Source organism: Peromyscus eremicus, chromosome 3, assembly GCF_949786415.1.
Source record: "Peromyscus eremicus chromosome 3, PerEre_H2_v1, whole genome shotgun sequence".
Lineage (NCBI taxonomy): Eukaryota > Metazoa > Chordata > Mammalia > Rodentia > Cricetidae > Peromyscus > Peromyscus eremicus.
The window spans coordinates 146029454-146055605 of NC_081418.1; the positions used below are offsets into that span (position 1 = coordinate 146029454).

At 41.8% G+C, this 26152-nt stretch overlaps 1 protein-coding gene across 1 annotated transcript in view; it reads right to left on the reverse strand.

The window, feature by feature from the left end:
• Slc15a5 (solute carrier family 15 member 5) overlaps positions 1 to 25748 on the reverse strand; it is a 100791-nt gene extending 75043 nt beyond the window's left edge. Inside the window, exons 1-3 of the mRNA XM_059256983.1 lie at positions 25375 to 25748; positions 19668 to 19890; positions 6305 to 6474 (exon numbers count right to left, since the gene is read on the reverse strand). Coding sequence (XP_059112966.1) covers positions 6305 to 6474; positions 19668 to 19890; positions 25375 to 25708 — 727 coding nt within the window. The 5' untranslated portion in view covers positions 25709 to 25748. The remainder of the gene's footprint in view (positions 1 to 6304; positions 6475 to 19667; positions 19891 to 25374) is intronic.
• Positions 25749 to 26152: the final 404 nt, after the last annotated feature.

The following is a 26152-nucleotide window of genomic DNA, read 5'->3' on the forward strand; positions in this document are numbered from 1 at the left end:
AATAACTCGACAGTAATGTGTTTATTCTTAAAATCTATCTGAATATAATTTCCAGTGGATCAGAGGTATAAAATAATATATATATATATATATATATATATATATATATATATATATATATATATATATATAAACTAAAAGAAAACATGGATGGATTTTACAATCCAAAGTAAAACTATTCCACCATAGCTCAGAATCTACAAGAAACAAAGGCAAGGGTAGATAAATTTGATATAAATATTAAATCCAAGAAAAGATAATACAACCATGTTAAGGAAAACAAAAACCTGTGCATAGAAAATAACACATGAACCTAGATTAAAATACATACTGTGTATTAGAAATAATATGTAAAATTTTTGTCATAGATAATGGGTCAATATATGTACTACAGATTAAACTCTTAACATTGATGAGGAAGGCCTGCAAGACTAGCCTCTCTTAAGCAACCAGTTAGAAAAGAAATAAAAGACTGTAAAAAATGTTTGAATACAAATGGCAACCAACAGAGAGCTGAGGATAAAGCCTATGGCCACCGAAAAGGAAGAAATCTCTCACATCATAACCTGAGCTGGCACTTCAAGGATCTTGAGAAATAAGAACAAATTAAACCTAATGTCAGGTGAAGGAAGGAAGCAGAGACAGCAGAACAGAAAAATGAGAAAACAAAACAAAACAAACCCCCACCAACCAAACAAAAACCAAGGAAACTAAGTTTTGCTTTTGTAAATAGCAGAAAAATTGACAAATCTTTATGCATCATGAAGGGGTGGGAGAGAAAATAGTGACAGCCAAAATTGGAAGTGAAAGACAGAGTAAAACCATACTGAAATGGATGTCACAGAAATAAGATAGAGAATGCCGTAAGCAACTGAGTGACAACAGATTGTATAACCGAGAAGAAATGGCTCAAGTTCTTAGAAACACACAAGCTGTTAGGACCGAATCATAAAGAGATAAACCTGGAATGTCCTGTAACTAGGAAGGAGTTTGAGGATGAATCAGAAATCTCACAGTAAAGAAAAACCCAGGACTGGAGGCTCTACCAAGCACTTGAAGAAGAATTAATAGGAAATTAATGCCAATCTTTACGAACTCGATAGAGGAATTTAAAGGAGAGAGAATGTCAAAATGTTCTGTGAGGTGCCAAGCTAACCTGATACTAAAACCATGTAAAGGTGCAACAAGAAAACCAAACTACTGTTGAATATTGATGCAAAAACCTAAGAAAAATAACAAGAAGCCAAACTGAAGAACATAATAAGAGGACTGTATACCACAACAAAGGAAATTCATATCTATAATGCAAGGATGGTTCAGCATCCAAAAAAACTACACATCGCTTTAACAAGATGAAGGACCAAATAAATAAATAAATAAATAAATAAATAAATAAATAAATAAATAAATAAATAAATAAATAGGAAAGAAAAGGGAAAAAGAAAGGAATGAAGGAAAGACTTGGTCATTTCAATGATCATTTCGATGATACAGAAAAGCTTTTGACAAAATGCAATGTTCTTGAATGATAAAAACACTTGAAAATCTGGGAATAGCAGAAAACAACCACAACATAATAAAAACTATATGTCAAAAACCTACAGTTAAGCATCAATGAGAAAGAGTGAAGACTCTTCCTTAGGTCAGAAACAGGGTAAAGATGCCCATGTTGCCGTTATTACTGAACACAGTGGAGAAACTCTAGCTTTGAGCCATTGGACAAAGAAGAAAGAGAGAGAGAGAGAGAGAGAGAGAGAGAGAGAGAGAGAGAGAGAGAGAGAGAGAGAGAAACAAGTAAAAATATCACTATTCTCAGATGAAAAGGTCCTAAATGCACCAATAACACATACAGACACAGACACAGACAGACAGATAGCCAGCCAGCCAGCCAGCCACACACCCACCTGTGAGAATTAATTAGTAAATTTAGCAAAATTCCAGGATTCAAAATAATGGGGATGTGTGGGAGCCCACAACTGACTCAGTTTCCCAGTTTGAATCTGAAGTCTATTCTGAGTCAATAGAGTTCAAGCTTGTTTGCTCCAAGGCTGTGAGAAAGTTCTGATTAGCTCACAGAGTCTCCTTGAAGGGCTGTGAGAAAGTCCTGATTAGCCTACAGAGTCTCCTTGAAGGGCTATAAGAAAGTCCTGATTAGCCCACAAGAAGGAATACATTATCTAGCTAGATGGAGGCTGCTTATGCCAGCCACAGGTACATTGAGATAGAAAATGAAACTCCCTGCTCCTTGACGCAAGGCAGGATAGATAGTGGTTGAATGCCTGTGCTGTGCATTGTTCTACCTCTGTCCTTGAAGACTGTATGTAAACTGGCTGTGAAATAAACTCAGGGCTGTCCAGCATTGACCAGCAGACCTCTCGACTCTTTTCTGTCTTCTTCATTGTCTCTTCAATCTGCCCGCCTCTACCCAGCTACCCAGCTGACTGTCGGCAGGCCGGACAGGGATGAAGACATGGTTCAGCAGTTGAGAATGCTTGCTACTCTCGTGGAGGATCTGGGTTCTGTTGTGAGCCTCCATATTTGTACCACCTCTGACTCCAGCTTTAGAGGATTCAGTGCCCTCTTCTGACCTTTGTTGGTGTCTGCACACAATTGCACATACACGCACAGTGGTACAACCCTAAATAAATAATAAAATTAAATAGATAAGAAAGCAGAACTAATGATCAAAACCTGATTGTGAACTTTGATCCTCACAATGATGGTTCTTCAAAAAAAATTGAGGCAGTATCAGTGTGAGTATATGTGTTAAAATGTTAACTCAAGTCAAAGAGATCATAGCAACACTGTGTGTGTGTGTGTGTGTGTGTGTGTGTGTGTGTGTGTGTGTGTGTGTGTGTAGAACAGGGAAAAAGTCCTTAAACTTGTATGGGATCTCAAGTCCCCTTGAATAGTCAAAATAATCTGGAGAAAGGAAAACAAATTTGAATATCTAATATTCTCTGATTTCAAAGCACATTACAAAACAATGGTGATAGAAAATGTGTAGTTCTCAACGCCAGGTATGATGGAACATGTCTTTAATCTCAACACTCGGGAGGCAGAGGCATGAGGATCTCTGTGAGTTTGAGGCCAGCCTGGTCTACAAAGCGAGTCCCAGGACAACCAGGGCTATTACACAGAGAAATCTGCTCTCGAAAAATCAAAAAACAAACAGAAACAAAACCCAGACAGACAAAAGAAAGAAAGAAGGTAAGTAAGAAAAGAAAATGTGTAACTCTGGTACAAAGACAGAAATATAAGTCCCTGGAACCAAATAAAGGATCTGGATGATGAAGGTCACTAAGTGACCTTCAACAAGGTACAGATATTCCACAGAAGGAAAGTGAGATGAGGAAAATGAATATCCATATGCAAAAGAATGAGGCTGGACTTTACTTCATACTATAGGCAAGACGTTAACCTAAAATAGATTAAAGACCTAAAACCATCAAATCCTCAGAAAAAACAAGAAAAGTCTTTGTGGCTTTGCACTTTTGGATAAGACATCCAAATCACAGCTCATGAGAGGGAGAGAGAGAGAGAGAGAGAGAGAGAGAGAGAGAGAGAGAGAGAGAGAGAGAGAGAGAGGAGGAAGAAGAAGAAGAAGAAGAAGAAGAAGAAGAAGAAGAAGAAGAGAGAGAGAGAGAGAGAGAGAGAGAGAGAGAGAGAGAGAGAGAGAGAGAAAGAGAGAGAGAGAGAACCAGAAGCAAATGATCCCAGTTTTAAAAATGAACAGAGGACTTGAATAGATAATTTATCAAACAGTATATAAAAGTGGCTGATAAACATTGACAAGATTGTGTCATTCATCATTTGGAAACGCCAATCAAAATCATGACAAGACATCACTTCCATCAACTTGGCCACAATCAAAAGTAAAAGAAGAAAATTAGTGCTGATAAAATACGGAGAGTGTGTGAGGAATTCCTGGGTACTGGGGATGGGAGTGGAGGACATGCAGGTGTTGAGGAAAGCAGAGGAAGTGCCCCCCGACATTAAAAGAGGATGAGATCTGCATCTGGGCATCTGATTCCAAGGGGTTGGACTCTAGAGCTGTCTGCACACATATGTTCATAACAGCAGTATTTACATTAGGTAAGAGATGTATGCTGTTTAACTGTCCAGTAACAGATGAGTGGATAAAAAATGTGGTCTGGGTTGAGCCACAAACATTTGGGTGATTCAGGATCAGTAGTTCAAGATCATCCTTGAGCACATAGTGAGTTCTAAGCCAGTGTCATCTGTCTACAACAAGGATATGTTAGATGCTCTGGAGCATCATGCAGTTTTGAAAATGAAGAAAAATGCTGTCATGCTACCACGTGTGTGACACTCGAGGGGATCTGTTTAAAGGGACTAATTCATAAAGAGGCAAATACTGTACATTGATGTGATACTAAGCCACAGGTAACAAAATTAAAAAAAAAATAAAGATATAGGTTTACATTAAACTTTTAAAACCACATAAAAACACTAATAAGTAAATTAAGACCCAGAAACGAAACCGAAAGTAGAAAGCCAGTTCCTGCATCTTTGAGGAGCAATGGAGGAATTAGCAGTCAGTGAATACAGAAGCATATTTTGAGAAGAAAAAGCAGTATGGAAATCCGCTTTGCTATACTGTTCAGGAATGTGGCATGAAGGACGCATCTGAACATAGGGCAGGTCTAATTTTTTCTCCTTAGTGGGGAATATTAGATGTATGTAAAAGAAATCAGTAGATACTGTGACTACAAAAGCCAAGACATTACACTTTTTTTTTTTTTTTTTTTGGTTTTTCGAGACAGGGTTTCTCTGTGTAGCTTTGCGCCTTTCCTGGGACTCACTTGGTAGCCCAGGCTGGCCTCGAACTCACAGAGATCCGCCTGGCTCTGCCTCCCGAGTGCTGGGATTAAAGGCGTGTGTCACCACCGCCCAGCCCGACATTACACTTCTTAATTCAAGTAAATATCATAGTCCATCAATTCTGTTCCTTTGGAGAATTTGATTAACAGAGGGAGGATGGGGAAGACTGGTCTGTGGGCGCCGAGTTACAGTTAGACACATTCTGGAAGTTCTGGTGTGCTTTTGTAATGCAGGGTGGCTATAGATAACGGCAGTGTGTTGTCTGTTTTATTTATTTTGTTTTGTTTTAGTGTGATAGGGTCTCATGTACCTCTGGCCTCAAACTTGCGAATGTGACTGAGGTGAGGCTGGCCTTGAACTCTTGATTCTGCCTACACCTCTCAAATGACAAAATTACAAGTATGTACCACCAGTCCAGTCGAAGTCTATGTATTTAAAAAAATAGGAAAAAATATTTTGAATGTTTTACCATAATGAAATGATGTATGTTTAATCTAATTTAAACATTATAGAAGACATGTATATTTATATTGAAACATCACATAATACCTCAACAATATGCATGTCTTATGTTTTTATGTATCCATTAAAAGTAAATTTAGAAGCTGAGAGATAGTTTAGAGATTAAGAGCACTTGCTGCTTTCGCAGGGAATCAGAGTTCAGTACCCAGCCTCCATGGTGGTTCAAAACTGCCTGTAAATCTAGCTCCAAGGTGATCTGATAGCTGATGCCCTCTTCTGGCCTCTTGGGACTACTGCACTTACATGGTACCATTTAAAAAAACTGAATATACATATATAAATTTAAAAAAATAAAAATTATATATTTTAAAATATAAAAATTATACATATATTTAAAAGATTTTTAAAAATAAATAAATTTAGGATTCAGGCACAGTGACATGTACCTGCAGGTCCAGCTCTCAGGAGGTAGAGGCATGAGGATCTTGAGTTTAAGACTAGGGTGGAACACGGGAGAATTCAAGGCCAAATTGCTATCCACAATGAGATCTTGTCTCAAAAAACAAAGCAAAAAGAAACAAATTTAAATTAAGATGAAGCAATTCACTTTCTCTCTAAAAACACTTGTCTCTACTGGTGAACAATGCTGACACTGAGAACACGTTTTTAAAAAAGTGTTTAACATAAGTATTCACACAGTGTGTAATGTGTATTATGTATGCAATATTGTGTGTGTGTATTATGCATGTCAATGTTTCTCATGACACAGATGAATGAGATTCTAGAACATTTGTGTTTAGTGGCTCCCGGAGTAGGATAGAGTGTCTGAGAGCTGGAGCTGGGTCTGCACGGGGGAGGGAGGTAAAGGCAGACCTGGACATTCTCCCGCTGCAGACTCCCGCAGTTCTGTGAGTTCAGAGACGCTGTAAGCAATTTAAGAAGGAGGTAAGAAACCACCCTCCTCTCCCCACCAAACCTAAGGTAAGGTGTGACTCACGTTTCTCTGGCTGATAGATCATGTCGCAGTGCCTCATGTAAATAACTACTAGGGCCGTGAACACAGACAGAGAAGGAAGCAGAACCACAATGGCCCCGGCTCCTGAGTGCTGGATGCATGAGATTCCCAGAAAGACAGCAGCTGCATTCAGGTTCATGGACCAGGAGGCCCTGGAGTACACACAGAGAAAGACAAGAAAATTCCCAGCAGTTACTTTACCTAAGTCTCAGGTTGTGGGTGTTTTATTTCATATATGGATTAAGAACAGGTGCCAGGTACCCAATCCAGACTTTACAATAGTGTTTCCTCTTAAGTGTAGGAACACCACCACCTTATTACTTTCTTTGTCCTTGTTCTGCTTAGAATAGGTTCAGTGAGAGAAGATTCTTTTACCTTAACAGGTCAGCATGCTTTTTCTGTTAGGAGCCTTATGTAATAAAGGTCAGGCTAGGCAGGTTCAGCATATTTTTTTTTTCAGCAGCAACTGAAGAAGGTGAAGTTGAGGACTATACCTAAGCAGGGGTCTACCCCCACCCCCACCCCGTGAACCTGGAAAATGTCTGTCATTTAAGAACAAAATATCCCAAAGTACAGATAAACACAGAAACCTAAGGATTACCCAGTTACACCTCAGGTTAGGCATTAAGCCAAAGGAATGGGTGAGGTTTAAACAAAACCTTCTCCCTTTCTAATGACCAGCATCATGAAAAAGCTACCTACCCCAGAGTCTAGTATGCAAATTATTTCTGAGGAGATACTCTCACCTCCTAACCTTTCACTGGATCTGCATTTAGCATCAGAACATACTGGCTTAGAATTCAGTGGCATAATCCTACCATGTCAAGTTAAAAATCTGTTGTTGAGGTTCAATACAATACAATACAGCACAATATAATACAATACAGTACAATATAATACAATACAGTACAATATAATGCAATGAAACGCAACACAACACAACACGACACAATATGATGCAGTTTACTCACTTAAGTACAGATGCTCTCCGTGTATATGAAGTTTTGTTATGTGAGTATTTATATTTTGGTTGTGCAAATTCTAATAGAATTACGTTTTCATATACTTGCTTTGTGAGTAGAAGTTTAAAGGGTTTATATGACTAAATTCCCCCTTGATTAACTCAGTACCAACTGATTAGGGACTCCAGTGAACTCTGCAGAATCCTTTTCCCTTTGCTCTATGGTCTAGTTAGGGGAGCTATGGCCTCTCATCTTTGTGAAAGTCACAGGTTGTTCTTGTGCTCTGCAGGATGTGTCTATGCAGAAGTGTGGTCAGTCCATGGGAGTTCCTCATGGCACACCTACCACAACTTCCAACCACCTTTCTCTCCCTCCCTCCCTCCCTCCCTCCCTTTCTTCTCCTCCCCTTCTACTCTTCTTTTCCTTTCCCTCTGCCTCTCCCTTCCTCTACCTCCCCTGCCCACTTTCCATCCATCCCTGGCTCCTCTCTTCATATCCCCCTATATCCTCCCTTTATTTCCCCATCTCCTTTTCCCCTTCCTGTCCCTCCCTTTCTCCCTTCTTCCTCATCCCTCCTTTCCTTCCTTTCCCTCATTTTCCTCCTTTGCACTACCCCTATATCTCTTCACAACTCTCTTTCCTTTATCTTCCATTTCTACACTTCCGCTTCTCTCTGTGAGCTGCGGACTCCTCCCCCCTCTTCACGAATCTCCACCCATTTCTCTCTATAGACCCCTGCTACTTCCTTCTATATCCCCCCCACAACATTCCCATACACAACATGATCTTCATACACCCTCTACCACCCTCATCACCCATTGACTCCCCTTTTCCACCATAGCTCCTCAACCACACACATCCAGCACTTTCACCATCTCCTACCCACACCCTTCCTATCACCTTCCTGTCACCACCCCAACAACCTGGTTCACCTCTACTCCAAGGCCTCCCTTCACCTTCCATCTGTTATCTACTACCACTTTCTAATATATCCTACACCCGCTTCTCCACCACTTCCATACCCTGTCACTCCTATCAGCAAACCACCGGCCCATCAACCTGCTATCCACATCTATCCTCCCTGCTCACTCCCTCTACACATTTCATACTCCCACCATTCTCCTTCACAAACCCCTGTGGACTCCATTCATATCCTATACCCACAGTCCTTCTAACCTCCCATATGCCACTCCCTCAACCCACTTCATCTACTGCCCCTCCATAACCCCTATGCATATACTGCTCTACCATTCACTTACTAGCCAGCCTCTTCCATATTCTCCCACCCACACTCCTCCATACTCTCCATCACATTCATCCACACCTCCCTCCTCTACCCCACTCCACAGCTCCTCCACTCTTCACCTGCCAATCCACTGTGCTTCCACTCTCTCCATTCACTGCCCCTCCACACCCTCCTGACTCTAGTCCACACCACACCACACACACACACACACACACACACACACACACACACACACACCTTCAATTTCTCTTTCACTATCCATCATTATCCAGAGGGCCCTGAAGACCCAAGATCCAGAAGCGCTGTGCTCTCTTGGTTCTGCCTTGTAGGCATGACAGTTACTGAAGCCTCAATGGGGGGTGGAACTTCCAGATCAAAGCTGGAATGGCTACCCACTACACTCCTCCATCTGTCTTGTATATCCCTCAGTACCCCTCCATGTTGTGAGATGTTCTGTATGTCAAATGTGTTGCTGATTGGTCAATAAATAAACCACTGATTGGCCAGTGGCCAGGCAGGAAGTATAGGTGGGACAAGGAGGAGAATAAAGGCTGAGTCAGAGAGACACTGCCAGCTGCTACAATGAGAAACAGCATGTGAAGATGCCGGTAAGCCACGAGCCACGTGGCAAGGTATAGATTAATAGAAATGGATTAATTTAAGCTGTAAGAACAGTTAGCAAGAAGCCTGCCACGGCCATACAGTTTGTAAGCAATATAAGTCTCTGTGTTTACTTGGTTGGGTCTGAGTGGCTGTGGGACTGGCAGGTGAGAGAGATTTGTCCTGACTGTGGGCCAGGCAGGAAAACTCTAGCTACACCTCCACACCGACATCTACACTCCCTTCCACACACCCAACTCCACTGTCTATCCACCACCAACATACCCCAATATCCCATTTACCCCATGCAACCATGCCTTATCAAACCCACATCCACCCATCATCCACCTGCATCCACCCCTTTAAAATTCCATCTATCCTCTGTCCGTCTTCACCAATTCTTCATGTATCCCATCCATCCTTATCCACCTAAACTGGCCATAATCCACACCTTATCCAACTTCACTTGCCCTTATCCATTCCCTATACACCTTCATTCATACCAATCTATCATCATTCGCTGATATCCACCATCCATCCAGCTTCCATCCACCCCATTCATACACTATCCACCAGCAGCCACTCCCCATCTACCTCCCATCCACTCCCCTATATACCTTCATCCACCTCCATCCAACCTTACATCTGCTTCCCATCCAGCCATATCCATTACCACATCCGTACTCGTACATCTCTGCTACCCTTTTCCAACTGCTATCTGACCTCATTTACCCCATCACTTCTCACCCGGTCCTTACGCATCTTATCTATATCCACAGCACACTCCCAGTACATCCTCATCTACACTGTACCAAATTCTTATCCAACCACTGTTGCCATGCCCCTCCTATTCAGTTCCCCTCACTTCTCTAATCCACTTTCCATCCACCCTCTATTCACACCCATTCACTCCCCATCTACCATCATCCTCTCCTCATTCATTCCCATCCACATCCTGCCCCATCAGGACATTCCTTCTTACTACCAAGTAGGGTCCATTATATAAACATTTACTATTTATTCATTCATTTTTCCTGTCAATAGACTTTTTCTAGCTCATAGCTAATACAAACATTAGTGTTCAAGTATTTGTACAGATATGGGCATTCACTTTCTATTGGTAAAAGTCTAGAAGTGAAATGGCTTGGGTGTATGATATGCATACATCTAATATTATACGAAATTTACAAATGTTTTTGGAGACCTTCACATTTTGTGACATTTTGCATTGTGATCGCACGTCTGTGAATGCTCTAAACCATTTACCATGGTCAGCACTGCGGATGGTAGATTTGTATCAATGTCTCATTGTTGTTGGTTTTGCATTTCCCTGAGTACTAATTATATCCAGCTTCCTCTAATGAGTTTGGGTTTTCTCTATCTTCTTTGAGAAAGCTTTCAGGTAAATATGTCTCCCACTTTAAAAGAAAGTTAGTGCTGGGAAGATGTTCAGTGGGTGAAGCGCTTGCCCTGCAGACCTGAGGACTGAGTCACAGCACCCACAGAAAAAGCCAGGCACAGCAATCCCTGTAATTCCAGTACTGGGAGGCCTCGGCCGGAGGATCCAAGGGGTTGACCGGCTAGCTCATCTAGCCGATTGGTAGATGTCATGTTCAATAAGAATAACGTGGAGAATAATAGAGGAAGACAGACAACATTGACCCCTCACTTCCACATGTGTGTGTGCATGAGTGTGTGCACCTGCACACACACACACACACACACACACACAAATTAAAAGGTTGCTTGTTTCCTTAATATTTAATTTAAAAATCTTTATATGTCTATAAATGAGTGCATTATCAATTACATAGTTTTACAGGTCTTCCCTTTCAGCCTGGGACTTGTATTTTAATTATCTTAACGAGGTATTGATGGCATCCACTTACCAGATTTATTTTCTTTTTTTAGGCTTTCAGTGCAGTTTCTAAGAATTCTTTGCCAAACACAGGCTCATAGAACTTTTCTCCCACTTTTTCTTCAGGAAAAGAATCTGAGACTTGGAGAATTGAGGTGACTCATCTGGTTTGATCTAGCTGTGCTGCAGGCCCGTAAGCCAGAGCCATTTGTCACCGTACAGCCTACAAGCAGAGCCATAGGCTCGGCGATCTTTTTGTGCCTCTTTCCTGGACTCTGCAGTTATCAGTTTTATGACACCATTATTTCCTTATTCATCCGGGCTTTGACATTTGATCAACGTGTTTCATCTATCATTAACTATAAATATTGTCCTTCCTCTTTGAATTGGTGCTCGGAAGACATGAATTGGAGCTAAACTCTTACAATCATCCATGCCCTCCCTGACCTGCCATTCTCTGGAATTCAGTGTAATTTTTAAAATAGAGATCATACCTTCCAGACAAAGAAAACTAGATATTAGCTGTGTGGTGCTAAGCAAATGTCTCTGTTGCATTTTTTTCTTCCAATCCTGACTTAAGAAACAAGACCCGTGACATGAAGCCGAGGAAAAGGGGTGCAGTGTTTGGAGATCAAACAGATATATTTGGTGTGCGCATCATGCAGGGCTTGGTTGGCCAAGGTAAAGGGATGGGGTTTTAATCTTAGATAACTGAGGGGTCTGTGGAAGGAAAGAGAACATGGGACTGATCAAATCTGACTTCAAGTGAAAAAGAATGAAGTGATCATAGTAGCTCTGTGATTATAGGCAAAGCCTGGCATGGAGTCATAACCACTGTGATGGTCTGGATCAAGGATGAGAGAGAGCTGGCCAGGGGTGCCATAGGAAAGGGGTAAAGTGACATGTGTAAGAGGTATGTGTGGAAAGGGGTATGCCACTGGATGGCACTGTCTCTGAAACATACCCACTCATTTTTGTCTCTGGGACTTTTTATCCCCCTCGGCTTGCCATGTCTTGCTCTCAAAGTTCACATCAGGTCTCTTCTTCAGTACTCTGAAATATTCTGTCATTCTCACACTGAACTTTTAAAGGAAACAGTGAGTTCATCTTTGTCAGGTGAACTTCTTGTGTGTAGATGGTCAAACTTCTCACCAGCATCATCTTACTCTGCATCTCTACTTCTCTATCCTCATGGACCTAGCACAGAACTAGAGCCACAGTGAATGGACAGTATATGACAAAATGATTAAGGATATGACATATTATAAGAAATACATAGGCCATTAAAGGTTCCTAATAATTAACATGGGGTTGGGGTAGGGGCTAACAGAAAGCCAAATAAGATCATGATAAACAAATTGATTTGTTATAACCCATGAACAAGAATTTATTTGTACAGGTGGGGTACCCCATTAGAGTTTTCTAGCATAACCAGGTAGAGTTCTGAGGCTCAGCCTGGGCTTAACCTTTCGTGCTATGGCAAACTGTCCTCTTGTACCATGGCTGTAGCAACTGAGAGGTGGGAACCAAAAGCAATATTGCATTACTTTCACTCTTTAGAATTCCTTCTCCTCTCTCAATGATAAGCAAGCAGTATTGAGAAAATACAAGAAGACCCTCTGTGACTCTTCAGTGTACCACAAGGTGATACACCCCGAACTTGCTCCAAAGAAGGTCAAGGAAAATGAAAAATACTCCACCATTTAAATCTTGGGAAAGCTAGTTTGAAACCCAAAGAACTGCAGTGCTGAATTATCTATGTGCAGGCGGGAATTTCACATAAAGCACTAAATGTAGTTTAACAAATGCCATCCCACCTATTTGATTGTGTAATTTTCTGAAAAAATTACTTAGCACAGACACACTCTACATTCGTCTTTGCTGTTCTATGGGCAGGACAAGCCACAGATAATTAAGGGTGAAATTATGTATGTATTATCTGCAAAAAAATAAATAAATAAAAGAAAAACCCATAGTCTTAGAGCTTACCATTAAGACTCCTTTCATCTCAGAGTTCACCAGTAAATTGTACGTATAAAACACCTCTCACACAGAAAGTCAGAGAGCAAAGCACTAAAGCAAAACAAATACCAGTGATTAAGGGAAATTGAAAGCAGCCGTAGGAACACAATTTAGTCTTCTTTTAAGTGTGGGCATGAAACTGCAAACAACTGGACCCGTGAAGGCGATTTTAAAAATTGTATGATCCCCGGGATTTCTCACCAATCTCAGCCGTCATTTTGGCTTTGTTTTAAATATTTGCTTAATTTATTTAGTGATAACTTGAAAGTCACATCATTACTTTGTTATTTCCTAGATGGCCAGATTTATTTTAAGTGATTTTTTTTTTTTAACAGAAATGACTAGAGGAGTTCTTGACTAACCTGAGAAGATATGCCCAAGGGGAGGCAAATTCTAGAAGTTTCTAGTTTTGCTAATGTGAGTGGACAACTTAGGGACCCTCAGGAGAGAATATTTTATTCTTCCCTGAAAGATGCAATGATATTTAGCAGATTTGTGACTGTTGAGTAGAACAGAGACATTTAGAAGGGCCACTGAAACAGGAACACTGATTTCATGGTAGGTGCTACCATTCTCCTAGTATGACCATGAGTCTACTGAAATATTTGAAAGAATATTCTGGCAAGGGTGCATTTGGAGAGGCAAGGAGCAAACAGAAATGTTATAGTTCTTCCTTGTTTCTGAAATTGTTTTTCTCAGCCAAGATGCTGACGAATGATTGCTAATCTTCATGAGTTGATCTCAGGGGCCAAGGAGAAGTTGTAGTTTTAATTGACCAACAGCTGCTTCTCCCTCTTTCCCCAGATACTGATGCTACTCTCTATTTTCTCACAGCCAGTTTCCCACTCTTTCCACCTTCTTTTCCCAATACTAAGGACTCCTTTCAGTAATTTCTAATGAATGATGTTTGGGGTCATATTTGAGAATTATTGTTTTTAAGGGGTAGTAGGAGACCACAGCAAGGTTGCAGGTGTAGCCCAGAATCACCTCACACTTGGTACATAGCCAAGGCAGTCCTTGAACTCCTGGCCCTTCTGCCTCTTTTTCAATATATGTATATTATATTGTATATGTATATTATATTTATATTATTATATTATATGTATATATGTTTATTTAATTCATTTGTAAATCATCATTTTCTCTACCGTAAAATGTACATAGTTCCTCCAAACAATACAGATAAAACTTGAGTTTTGCTTATTTATTTGTTGCTTTCTTTGAGACAAGATCTCTATATGCCCAAGCTGGCCTCAAACTTGTCATGTAGCTGAGGAGTGCCTTGGACTCCTGGATATCTACCTCACAAGCACCCTACCTGCTTTGTAGAATATTAAAGTCGAGTAACACTATTTGAGAACAGTGGTTTTTAACTCTATTCTGTCAGCTCAAAAAATGCAGTAAACAATTTCTCTTCCCTGTGTCCTGTGTCAAACCAAAGTAACCAAGACTCTTGGGGTCCAGGAATTGGTCTATTTGTGAGGCTGCTTTGATAGCTTTAGTGTGCATCTGGAGTTGAAACTCATTGTCCTCTGGGTTCAGCTTCCAGAAAAACTGGTGGAACAGTCACTTTTTCATGCCAGTGTTTCCCTGAAATAAAGACTCTGCATTTGAGTACATATTTGTCTTAGTCAGGGTTTCCATTGCTATAAAGACCACACCTACTCCAGCAAGGCCACACCTCCTAATAGTGCTACTCCCTTTGGGGGCCATTTTCTTTCAAACCACCACAATACTCAACAGAGAGCATTTTTGTATGTGACAGACATAGCGCAGGATCAATTTAGGTACACATATCTGAAATGCGGGGGATGGAATAAATTCATCTTCTGCCCCTTTCAAGAATCTAGTCAATATTTTACTTGGGACTTCGATTCTGCCTAATGCAGCACACTGTGAAATAGAGATAGAATGTAAATTATCAGGTAAAGTAAGTAGAAAAAAATGCAAAGAGCAATTTGAAGCTGACGGTGGTAGGCTTTAAAATCATGGCCATGGACAGATTTAATTTTCCACCATCCTTTGGCTTCCAGGAAAGAACCTGCTCAGGTGTGCTTGCTTCCATTATCTCCAGTGTGGGGGCTCATAACTGCACGCCTAGGAACCTGGAAATCCCTGAAAGAGCGGGGTTCAGATCTGGGTCCGTACACCCGGCTGTTGGCAGGAGCTCCTTTTCAGAGAGCTTTAACTTTATGCTTCCCATGAGGTCCACAGCAGCCGAGACTCCGTTCCAGATGGCACCGTTGGCTAGCAGTGGCTGTCTCCTCTCCATTTGGCAACCTTACTCAGAATCGATGTTTTCAATTCCTAAAACTTCCAGTCTACACTACTCAACAGGATCGCTGGAAAGCTTTGGGTGGAATAGAGGGAACGACACATCTCATTAAAGGTCTCGCAGCTGCGCACATCCGACATCTGCGCCGAAAGCAGGGCTAAACGCAGACCTCAGTTGATCTAAGTGGTGTGCTGTCACTTGAGAGGTACTGCTGAAATCAATTACATTTTCCGCGCTTGCAACTTTTAGGATTTTATTTTTCTTTTGTGGCACTGGTAATTGAACCTGGGGCCTCATGAACGCGAGGCAACCATTCTACCACTGAACTATAACCTCAGCCCATTAGGGGGTTTTTGGACTTTGAGAAAACAATTGAGTTAACGGACAGCCAGTTTTAAAGATGGCTGCCTATTAAACGGGTTTTCTCTTTCCCTGTAATAAGATAAAGATTTTTAGCTATGACTTGCTCATTGTTCAATAATAATAACAGCTATTAAAATTCAAATGCCCGTGGTATGTTAGGATACTCTGAACAAGTAGCAGCAATACATCCCTCTGAGGAATTCCCCCATTGTGACTGGTAAACCAAGATTTTTGCAAGCTACCGACCTTGCTGGACGTCATAGCCCTCTCCAGTGACCGATACAAGATTCTGCCAGCTGGAGTCTGTCAATCTTGCTGCCAACCCATTCAGAATGTTCTAGAACAGGTATTTCATTCATGTTATTTATTTCTACCAACTTTAGTAAGTAGATGCTGATAAAATTTGTTCTGTAAGTTAGTGTTTAAACTAAGAAATCAAGCAAACCAAAAACAATAATGCTGTGGTTCTTCGTCTACTTTTCTAGACACTTATATTGTCAGGCTTCAAAGACACCACATGGTTATTCTCAGCAGAGATTTTAAAATTATGAAATTAGACAATAATAAAAAGTATTTGCTAACTGTGTTCTTTCAGAATTTGGCCTGGCTTCTCCCAGCTCCTCCGATTCATTGTGCTCCACTTCCCATCATACTACTCAAATCCCTAAAGCACAAACCCACGGAGAGTCCTTTCTGTTTCCCAAAGGAAGAAGTTCATTCATATAATGTCCCTTTTGTAATCAACACCGAGAAATGTCACTTTGATTAAACACAACTCTGAATGACTAAACCCACAGTCCAATAAAGTCCCTGGAGCTATCTTTCAGAACAACTGATGGTTCTCCAGTCGGAATCCTCCAGAGTCTTATTTAATCAAAATGATGTTGCTAATTAAGGATTAGAACCTCCGACTAGAATGAAAAAGAAGGATTTCCTTCTCCTTTGGGCAGGTCAAGGAGGCAGAATTTGCCACGAGGAAGTCAACATCCCTTTCCCTTTGATAGACAGCATCCTTCCCTTACATTAGGACTTAATCCAAAATAGGCTTGAGTGTTTTGTAATATTAATATGAGACAGAGGGGGCAGGAAAGAAGAATGAGGAAGAGGAGGATTCGCTGCATAAACATAGATAACATTGACTCTAAACATTTTTCACTCAATGCATTTTTGAATTTTTTAAGTGGGTGGGAATGCTTTGCCTCCACATGTGTATGCAAACCAGGTGCCTGCCTGGTTTCTTCCTTGGTCAGAAGAGGGTGTCAGATGCCCTGGAACTGGAGTTATTGGTGGCTTTTGGTCACAGGTGGTTGTTAGTAACAACTGAACCTGGGTCCTCTGAGGAGCAGCAGGTACTTCTAACTACTGAGCATCTCTCCAGCTCTCATTTAATGTTTTCAAGATCAATTTTTTTCAACATTTTTGTCTGGTGCTGTCTGCCTGGATTTATCCAGAGATAACAGTGGTGGAGATATAGCTATTCTAGACAATGTTGGGAACCCATTTTACACAACACACACACACACACACACACACACACACACACACACACACACACAGAGGAATACCCAGACACACCAAAAGAACAAGCCAAACCAAACCAAACCAAACCAAAGAAAAACCCCAAATAAAGCAACAACAAAACAAAAACCCCAACGGACAACCAAAGCCAGTGTGGAAGCAACGCTTCCGGGTTACTCTTTCAGCCGTTATGACAAACATGGACGCAGCAATCAGCCTAAAAGCAGGAAAGTGTGATGTCACAGCTCCTGAGATTTCACTGAGTCCTTGGTGGGCTGAACGTTGCTGGGGAGTCTGTGACAATGCAGTACCTTGTGGCTGTGGCTGGAGCCCAATGATCAAACAGATGCTCCCCTCGTTGTGAAGAACCAAGAAGCAAGCAGAACAAGAGGAAAGGGCCAGAATTCCAGCATCTCCTTCAAAACTCTCACTTGTGTTTTTATGAGACTCCACTATGCAGAGGTCCTACAACCTCTCCGTGGTACCATAGGCCAGGGACTAACCCTTCAGTACATGGGCCTTTGGGGAGACATTTTGGATCTAAATAGAACTTCCCTGAAACAGTAACTGATCTATCCTCTGGCTGAAAAGTGTGAAATGGCTGTCATGTAGACTTTAATAGTGGCTCATACCTGTTTGATACCCACTAATGAGTAGAGAGCACCTAAAAGAAATACCACACTAAGCTAGGAACTGTCACTCTTCATTGTTGGGAATATTATTTTAAGGTGTGTTACTTTTGTTTATGTTGCATTTGTTTAACTCTGTAAAGCTGTGTTACTGTGCCTGTGTAAAACACTTGATGGTCTAATAAAGAACTGGCCAATAGCAAGGCAGGACAAAGGATAGGTGGGGCTGGCAGGCAGAGAGAATATATAGAAGGAGAAATCTGGAAGGAAAGATCGATGAGCTAGAGAAGGAGAAGGACTCCAGGGGACAGTCACCCAGCTACTCAGCAAGCCAGGGAGGGAGTAAGAGTAAGATTTACAGCGTAAGAGAATGGGAAAAGCCCAGAGGCAAAAAGCAGATGGATAAGTTAAGGAAAGCTGGTTAGAAACTAAGCGAAGCTAAGGCTGGGCATTCATATTTAAGAATAAACCTCTGTGTGTGATTTATTTGGGAGCTGGGTGGCGGCCCCCCCTGCCAAAAGAGCAAAAACAACCAACAACACTTCATTAACTTCAAAATCTCAATTGTTTTCTAGAATTTCTGTTTCACAATATATAAACTAGTTCTTTTTTAAAAAACATGGAGCCTGAGGCGATGGCTCAGGAGGTAAAGTGCCTACTGTGTGATCATGAGGACCTGGGTTCAGTTCCCAGCACCCATGTAAAAAAACCAGGTGTGGCGATGCACACTTGTAATCACAGCTCTAAGGATGTGAAGATAGGCGGGTCCCTGGAACTTACTGGCCATCCATCTTAGCCTGATTGGAAAGCTCCAGAGGGCCACTGAGAGACCCTTTCTGAAAAAACTTGATAGCTTCTGAGGAATGACACCAGAGCCTAACTTCAGGTCCCTGTAGGGACACATGTGCATGTGCAAACCTGCACACACACGTACTTGTGGGCACATACCCTCGTATTCCCCAGGCCAGGTACAAAGAGTCAGAGAATGATAGTTCAGTTGTCATAACACATCAAGTCCTCCAGGTGTTGTGGTGATGCTGATGAGAAACAAGGATACTGGCAGATGTCCAACATGTTCTGAAATACTCCTTTTCACTGTACCCCTCTTCACCCTGACCTGTGGACTTACCAGCCTTGACAGTCTCCTCAGCTGCAAGTCAACATAACTACTACAGCTACCCCTCCTGTTTTTTTGGGGAGGGCATCTGCAACCACGCTCCAAGGTCTCTGTCTGCAGCAGTTATGTCTGAGAAAGTCCTAGTGCTGTCTTCAGATGTGAATATGCCAGAGAGAAATGGGCAGGTGCTTGTGGTAAGTAGAGGTGAGACTTGCAAATGGCATGTGGCTCAGTGGCTACATTTTGTTCGTTGTGACAAACCACTATATGTATGTCTTTTTACTTGGAGGATGAATTAATCAGTTTTTCTTGAGAAGTTGCTGGTTCTGATTTATACCTGATCATTATTATTTTTTCGGATTTATTTTATTCTCTATTTATGTGTTTGTGTATGTGTCGGTATGCCTGTGTGTGTGTGTGTGTGTGTGTGTGTGTGTGTGTGTGTGTGTGTGTATGTGCCTGCAGAGGCCAGAAGGGGGCACTGGATTCCCTGGAGCTGGAGTTACAGGCATCTGTGAATCACTCGACTTGGGTGCTGGGAACCAAACTGCTGTCCTGTGGAAGAGCATCCAGTGTTCTTAGCTGTTGAGCCACGTGTCCAGCCCTGACCATGACTGTTGACTGAACCATTGTCACAGATGTCACCACACTTTCACTTACCCAGCCCCACTAATGAGAAAGACCGCACAGTGAGAAAACCCAAACAAGGAGAGGATACTATTATTCTGGTTTTTCTCCTAATCAGTGTCACTTACCAGTTAAAAAAAGACATCGGCTTCTTCGATTCATGTTCCTGAAGGCCATAAGCATCCAGTGGACGAACGACAGCTCTTATTCCTCCTGTGCCCAGGCAGAGGGTCAGCAGTGCTGTGTGAAACAGCCCAGCCCGCTCCTCCACGGGCACGTTCTTAACCACAGGGTAAGAGCCTCCGTAGAAATCTTCCAAGGGAAAAGCAAGCACGGATAACAAAGCAGTGCCTGTTGGCAGAGAGAAAAGGAGAATGTGAATGGCACGGACCCGCAGACTCACCGGAGCACGTCATAAGTAAGCGTTTTCCTCTGAAAGGTTCATGCTTGTATGAATGCCTTACTCGCATATGTATGCTGATCATTGCAATTTCAGGGATGGCTTGGATTTCCTGAGTGTGAAAATTCTGTGGCTGGAGAGATGGCTCAGTGGTTAAGAGCTTGTACTGCTCTTGCTGAGGACCGAGTTCAGTTCTGTGCGGTTTAGGTATCAGACGCCCCTCTGTCCGGTATCAGAGGCCCCTCTGTCCTTCGTGGGCTGCACTTACATGCACATCCTCCACTCTCTCACACACATAATTAAAAATAACAAACTCATAAAATTTTCATTCACTTATAGTTTATACATACAAAGAAATTATATAAAAAAGAAAGTTCTTTTTGTGTGTTTTAACTAATCCAAGGTTCTATTTTTTCCCTTCCAGCTTAAACCATCTTTTCTCTATGAATGTATGAACAAATGATGATAATTTTTAACAACACTAAAATGGCTCAGAACTATATCATGGGAAACAAGACATTTGCTGTGTCTGGCAGAGTATTCTTGTGGTCCTAGTTCTCAGGAGGTGAAGGTGGAAAGGTCAGCAGTTTAAGGTCATTTTTTGGCCATGTATGTCCTTGTTTCTCTCATTTCTTACACAGCTTCATGGAGCCTTCCTGGCATACACAGAGAGGTGAGAAGCTGGAGCAGGGGTACAGGAATGTGTCCTGGACCATGTAGACCAGTCAGAGGTAGGATACAGAGTGGTAAGAGAAGCTTGAGCATCCTTCCCACTTTTACCTTGTGGGCCCTCACTTGAAGATTCTACTCATCAAATGGAAGTTACTGTGCAGCCCCATTATTTGCTAACCTGTCCCTTCCCTGTCAAGCATTTTCGTATGCTAGGTTGTTTACTCTTGAACCTAACATGAGATGTCAGTTGTTAGAGCTCTCTTCCTGTACTGCCCCCTTCTCTTCCCCGTCTTCCCTCCTCCCTCTATCCCTTCTTCCCTTCCCTCCTCCCTCTATCCCTTCTTCCCTTCCCTCCTCCCTCTATCCCTTCTTCCCTTCCCTCCTCCCTCTATCCCTTCTTCCCTCCCTTTTTCCCTCTCTCCCTCCTTCCTTCCTCCTTTCCTGTGGTACCAGGGCTGGACCCCAAATTCTCACACACATTAGGCATTCAATCTGTTGCTGGGCTACATCCCCAGCACTGTTAATGTTACTTTGTCCATTTGACTACTTTTTGTTTTCTGTTCAACTACTTTGACATTACCATTTTTAGTATGAATTTTTATAAAGTGGTTCTGAAGTTTATAAAGAAATATAAGTTGGGAACAGCATTTAACATCTTTTCTACATGTCTTTACCATGTGTAGAATACATTCATTTGATTGTCATTGAGCCAATGGGCTAATTTACCTTAAGAGTGGACCCTCAAAGTTTGAAGTAGTGTTTTCTTTCAAGGTCAGCCAGATGTGAAGCAACATGTTTCTCTACTACTTAATCTTCTTCTCTAGAAGTGTGATGTGAAGTTTGGCAGTACCAAGGGCTGTCCAACAGCATGTTCAGTTCAGCTGGTCCATGCAGTGACCACCTATTTAAGGACAATCTACTTCTAGACCATATGATACCTCTGTGTAAGCCAAAATATGCTCTATTTCTGTCCTTCGAGAAAATGTCACAACACTCTGATTTCATTAGATCAAGACTTCATTTTCATCTTCAGTAAAACTGATGTGATAAAAATACAAATCTGTGATATGTTTGATAAGAATTTCTCTCTTTGATGTGTGCCATTGTGTCCTGCATAAGTCATCTGCCTATATCTGTAAGCCCTGTGAAAAGTGCTGTCATATCTTATGTGAGGTGGTGGGGAGCAGTTCAGGAGTGAGCGGGTACATCAGAAAAAGCACTTATGCAGAGAACAGGTGCACGGCAGAAGTATGAGTGAAGTCATATAGATTGTGTGCATGGATGTGCCCTGGCACATGTGTGTAAATGTTTGTGGAAGCCAGGGGATTTGGGGGGTGTTATCCTTCAGGAGCTACCTGCTTTGTTTTTGGAGATGGGGGCATCTCAGCACTTGCCAAGTAGGCTAGTGGTGTGTAATGGTTTCTTCTGAATTGAAACACTCTTTCTAGGAGAGAGAGAGAGAGAGAGAGAGAGAGAGAGAGAGAGAGAGAGAGAGAGAGAGAGAGGAGGTCAGGAGACCCAGGAGGTGAACTAAATTCACATGTCCAGGGAAAAATGAAATTTGCAAGATTCACCAAGTCGCCTCTCCAGAGACATAGAGGCAGTGATCAAGTGCTTGGGGAGCAGGCTGAGATGTAGAGAGAAGAGTCCCTGACCCGGGAACTGTCTAAGTCATGTAAAGAGCCCTAGGGATGTGTGTTTCATGTCATCACACAGGTTGAAGTGGGCTGTATGCTGATAGTACCCCTACGTTTGAGTCATTCCTGCTCCTATAAATCACCTTGCACCTATAATCCTATTAGTAACCACAAATAAAGATGCACTAGTTCACTGAATTGAATTTTGATGTAATTATTACTTTGATTGTGATAGGTTCTATATCTTGGGTGAATAGGTGTGTGTGTGTGTGTGTGTGTGTGTGTGTGTGTGTGTGTATGTCTGTGTGTGCTTCCTAGGAAAAGCCTCTTACACAAGAGCAGGCAGCCTGTATCTATCTCCCAGTGTTGAACTACAATTGGGTACCACCACATCATGCATTTGAACTTTGGTTCTGGGATGAACTGGGGTCTCCACGCTTGCAGGTAAGCACTTACTAACTGAGCTATGAGTCTCTCCAACCCATGCAATCCTCTGTATTTCATAACAGCATAGTTAAACATGGAGAGAGCAACAATAAACATGGGTCTTGACAAAAGAGCAAGAGTTTTCAAAATCTCAGGTACATAATGGAAACTTGAGGCAGTTAACTCTTTCAGACAGAGAGGAAAATGAATGGAAGAGAGAAAAGTAGGATGTAGCAAGGATCTCAATGTCATTGGAAGCTGGCATAGATCATTATAGGGGATTAAATTTCATATAAATTATAAAAGTCTGATAAACTAAATTTTGAGTTTATTTTTTAGACAATAGAAACTATATGAATTCATTCTTTTTCAGGAAGTCATATTGATAAAATGATATGTGAGTTGGAATTGGACAGATTACTGGTAGCTCAGTAGATAGTCTATGGTTAAGGAGAAGGCTGCATTTTTTATCTAAATTGGTATCACTTCAGAAAGAGGGCTTACTTTGGTTAGAATCCTTACTATTTAGTAACAGGTTATCATGTCCTGGCAGCTGTGAGTGGAAAACTTTGGGACATAACTTACAGAAGAAAGCGAAGCCAAGCTCAGCACCACAGGCTCGTAATCCATCTTCCTGGGAGGCTTAGGTAGGAGGACTAGTTCCAAGACCCAATAGAGCTGCACAGCATTTTCCAAGACCGTCTGCGCAACTTAGAGAGACCCTGACTCAAAATAAAAAGGTAAAAAGGGATGGGGATGTAGCTCATTGGTGGAGCGCTTGCTGAGCATGTGTGAATCCTGGCTTCCATACCCAATATGGGGGAGGGAGGGAGGGAGGAAAGGAGGGAGGGAGGGAGGGAGAGAGAGAGAGAGAGAGAGGAAAAATAACCAAACAACAGCAATAGCACATAGGGAGTTAATCTAGTTCTTTTTGCTTGGAAAATTCCAAAGTTAAGATCTCCCTTTTCTGTCCTAGTGTGGTGACTTACACAGGAGTCCAGACTGATCAAAATAACATTAGACAAGAAAGTGACTGAACGCTTGTGGTGTGATGTTCTGTTTAGTCAAGAATTTATCTTTCCCACCTTGGCTTACCTACTTAACAGAAAGCATTCCCTGATACACAATAGCAGGCCTGCCACTGTCCCCTCACCCAGGTCTTCCACTCTTTTCACACTGACAGAGAACCTCTTCACCAGGAGATTCTCTCTCTTTCCTCACTTGAAAGTCAAGGTCAGAAGGAATTCATTGTTTTCCATTCGCTTGCTTCCCAGACCTCAGAACAACACATGGCCACAGAGGAGGTAGCAAGAGACGTTTCCTGAAGCTTGGAGGAATACTTGTCACCTAGATCAGTCTTTATTTCACATAACTTGAGTAGCGATGAACACAAGTCCAAGCCACACTGTCATCAATCTCCTGAATGACTGTTTACTCCTGCTCGAAATCCAGGGCTTCTAGAACCTGCTGTCTACCATCCACTGTTTCCTCACCAGCCGCCAGCCACCATCCACTTTGACTGCCCTACTCACTCCCCATCATCAGTATAACACCTGCCAGGGTCTTCAGCTCAGAACCTGGGAGACTGTCTCAGGTCCTTCATCACCACATTCATGCCGTTTGGGAATGGCCGCCAGGGTCTCATGTCTTGTGCCTCACTCTTGCTTAGACCACCGTGCAGAGACTTTCTGAGTCTCCATTTAATCAGCCTCCTGTGTGTGGCTGTGTGTGCTGTTTGTGGAAGGAAACCATTTCACAGCTGCTGTGTCCATCCTCACCTCCTCCTGCTTTTCCAGGAAGAATCACTGAATTGTGAGCCAGGGCCAGGAAGACGGGTCAGTGGGTAAAAGGGCTAGCCATGCAACCTCACAGTCCCCGAACCCATGGGAAATGCTGGATGTGATAGCACACATCTTTAATCTCCGTGCTCCTATATTAAGCTAGGGGACAGAGGTGGGAGAATTGACTGGAAGCTCACAGGCCAGCTACTCTGGCAGACATGTCTCTCCAGCAGAAACAAGGAGACTCTGCCTCAAACAGGATGGAAAGTAAAAACCTACTCCCAAAAGTTGTCCTCTGACCCCCCACACCTCCCACACTTGTAGGCTATCACCAGCTTGCTCTTTATGCCTCATTAAGTATTCCCAACCTTCTGGAGTATGTTTATTTTTCTTTATGTAAACAATCATAATGCCCTGAATGAATTCACTTATCTTTAAATCGTATTACTGTAGCTGAATACATTTATATGAAATCTAATTACTATATGATTAATTATAAAACCCAAACACTTCTTAGTTATTCTACATGAACTTCCATGACCTTTTTAGCATATTTCATCTAGTTGTGAAGCAAATGAATTTCATATTTCATATAGGATCTGTCACAAATTTCAGTTGGAGCACAAAGAGGGAAGCAAGGGCATTCAAAGGTGTACAGCAGATTGACGTGCAAAGATATAATTAACAAAAATGTAGTAATCAGAATGCTCTAGGTATTAAAAATCCTGGAAAACACAGCATACAGACATCTACTAAGCCTAAATAATATACAGAGTGAAATAAATTGAAACAATATACTTCACTTATTATATTTTATACTAAGAGCAGAGTGGGAATAAAATAACCTAAAAGTTCTAACAAAAACATTAAGCTCTGTGATTTAAAAAATAAATAAATCCAGTTAGCAGGGGACACTCACCTAGAAAATGTAGCAATAAGGATATGTACACCAGTTTGTTCCTCCCGAAGTAGTTATCAGCAAGCCACCCCACAAACAGGGGGGTGAGGACCGAGGCTCCGATAAAGCACAAGTTGAGCATGGCTGCCTGGTGGCTGTAGTAGCCGAGTTTCCCCGTGCAAAAGGGGATCATGTTGCAGACGACTTCAAAGAAGGCAAACTTCTCGCACAGCTCCACCAGAAGCAAGCAAACTCCATCTTGGAAACACCCAAAAGGTCTCACTGTCTTCTGCTGCTCAGGGCCTCCGTGTAAGGCTAGTTCTTCATCAGCGATGATGAAGTCTGTAACGGGCATGACTACTTTCCCTTGAATCCTACTTATGTGAGTTGCTTGGCCTTGGTGGCTTTTTTTTTTTTTTTTTACCCCATTCCTCTAATGAAAAAAAAAATAAGATGGCTTTCTTGAATTTCACAGCTCCATGCTAAAATTTCTTCAGGTTTTTTGCACATTAATGCTATTCTTCTTGGCAATCTACAAGCCCAAGAAAGAAGATCGGAACATTTAAACACCCAAGGCTCAGCATAGCCAAATCTGATTTGTTTGTTTAATTACTTAGAGACTAAATTAGATGTTTCTTCCAAAATTATATTGAATTACGTGAATCCAGTTGCATACATATGAAAGCTCATCTGCCTCACACAGATAAAGGTTTAAATATGGAGGCAAAAGAAACAGTTTTTCAGGGGAATTTGAGCACCAGATCAAGAAATAATTTGAGTCTAATAATTTCTGATATTT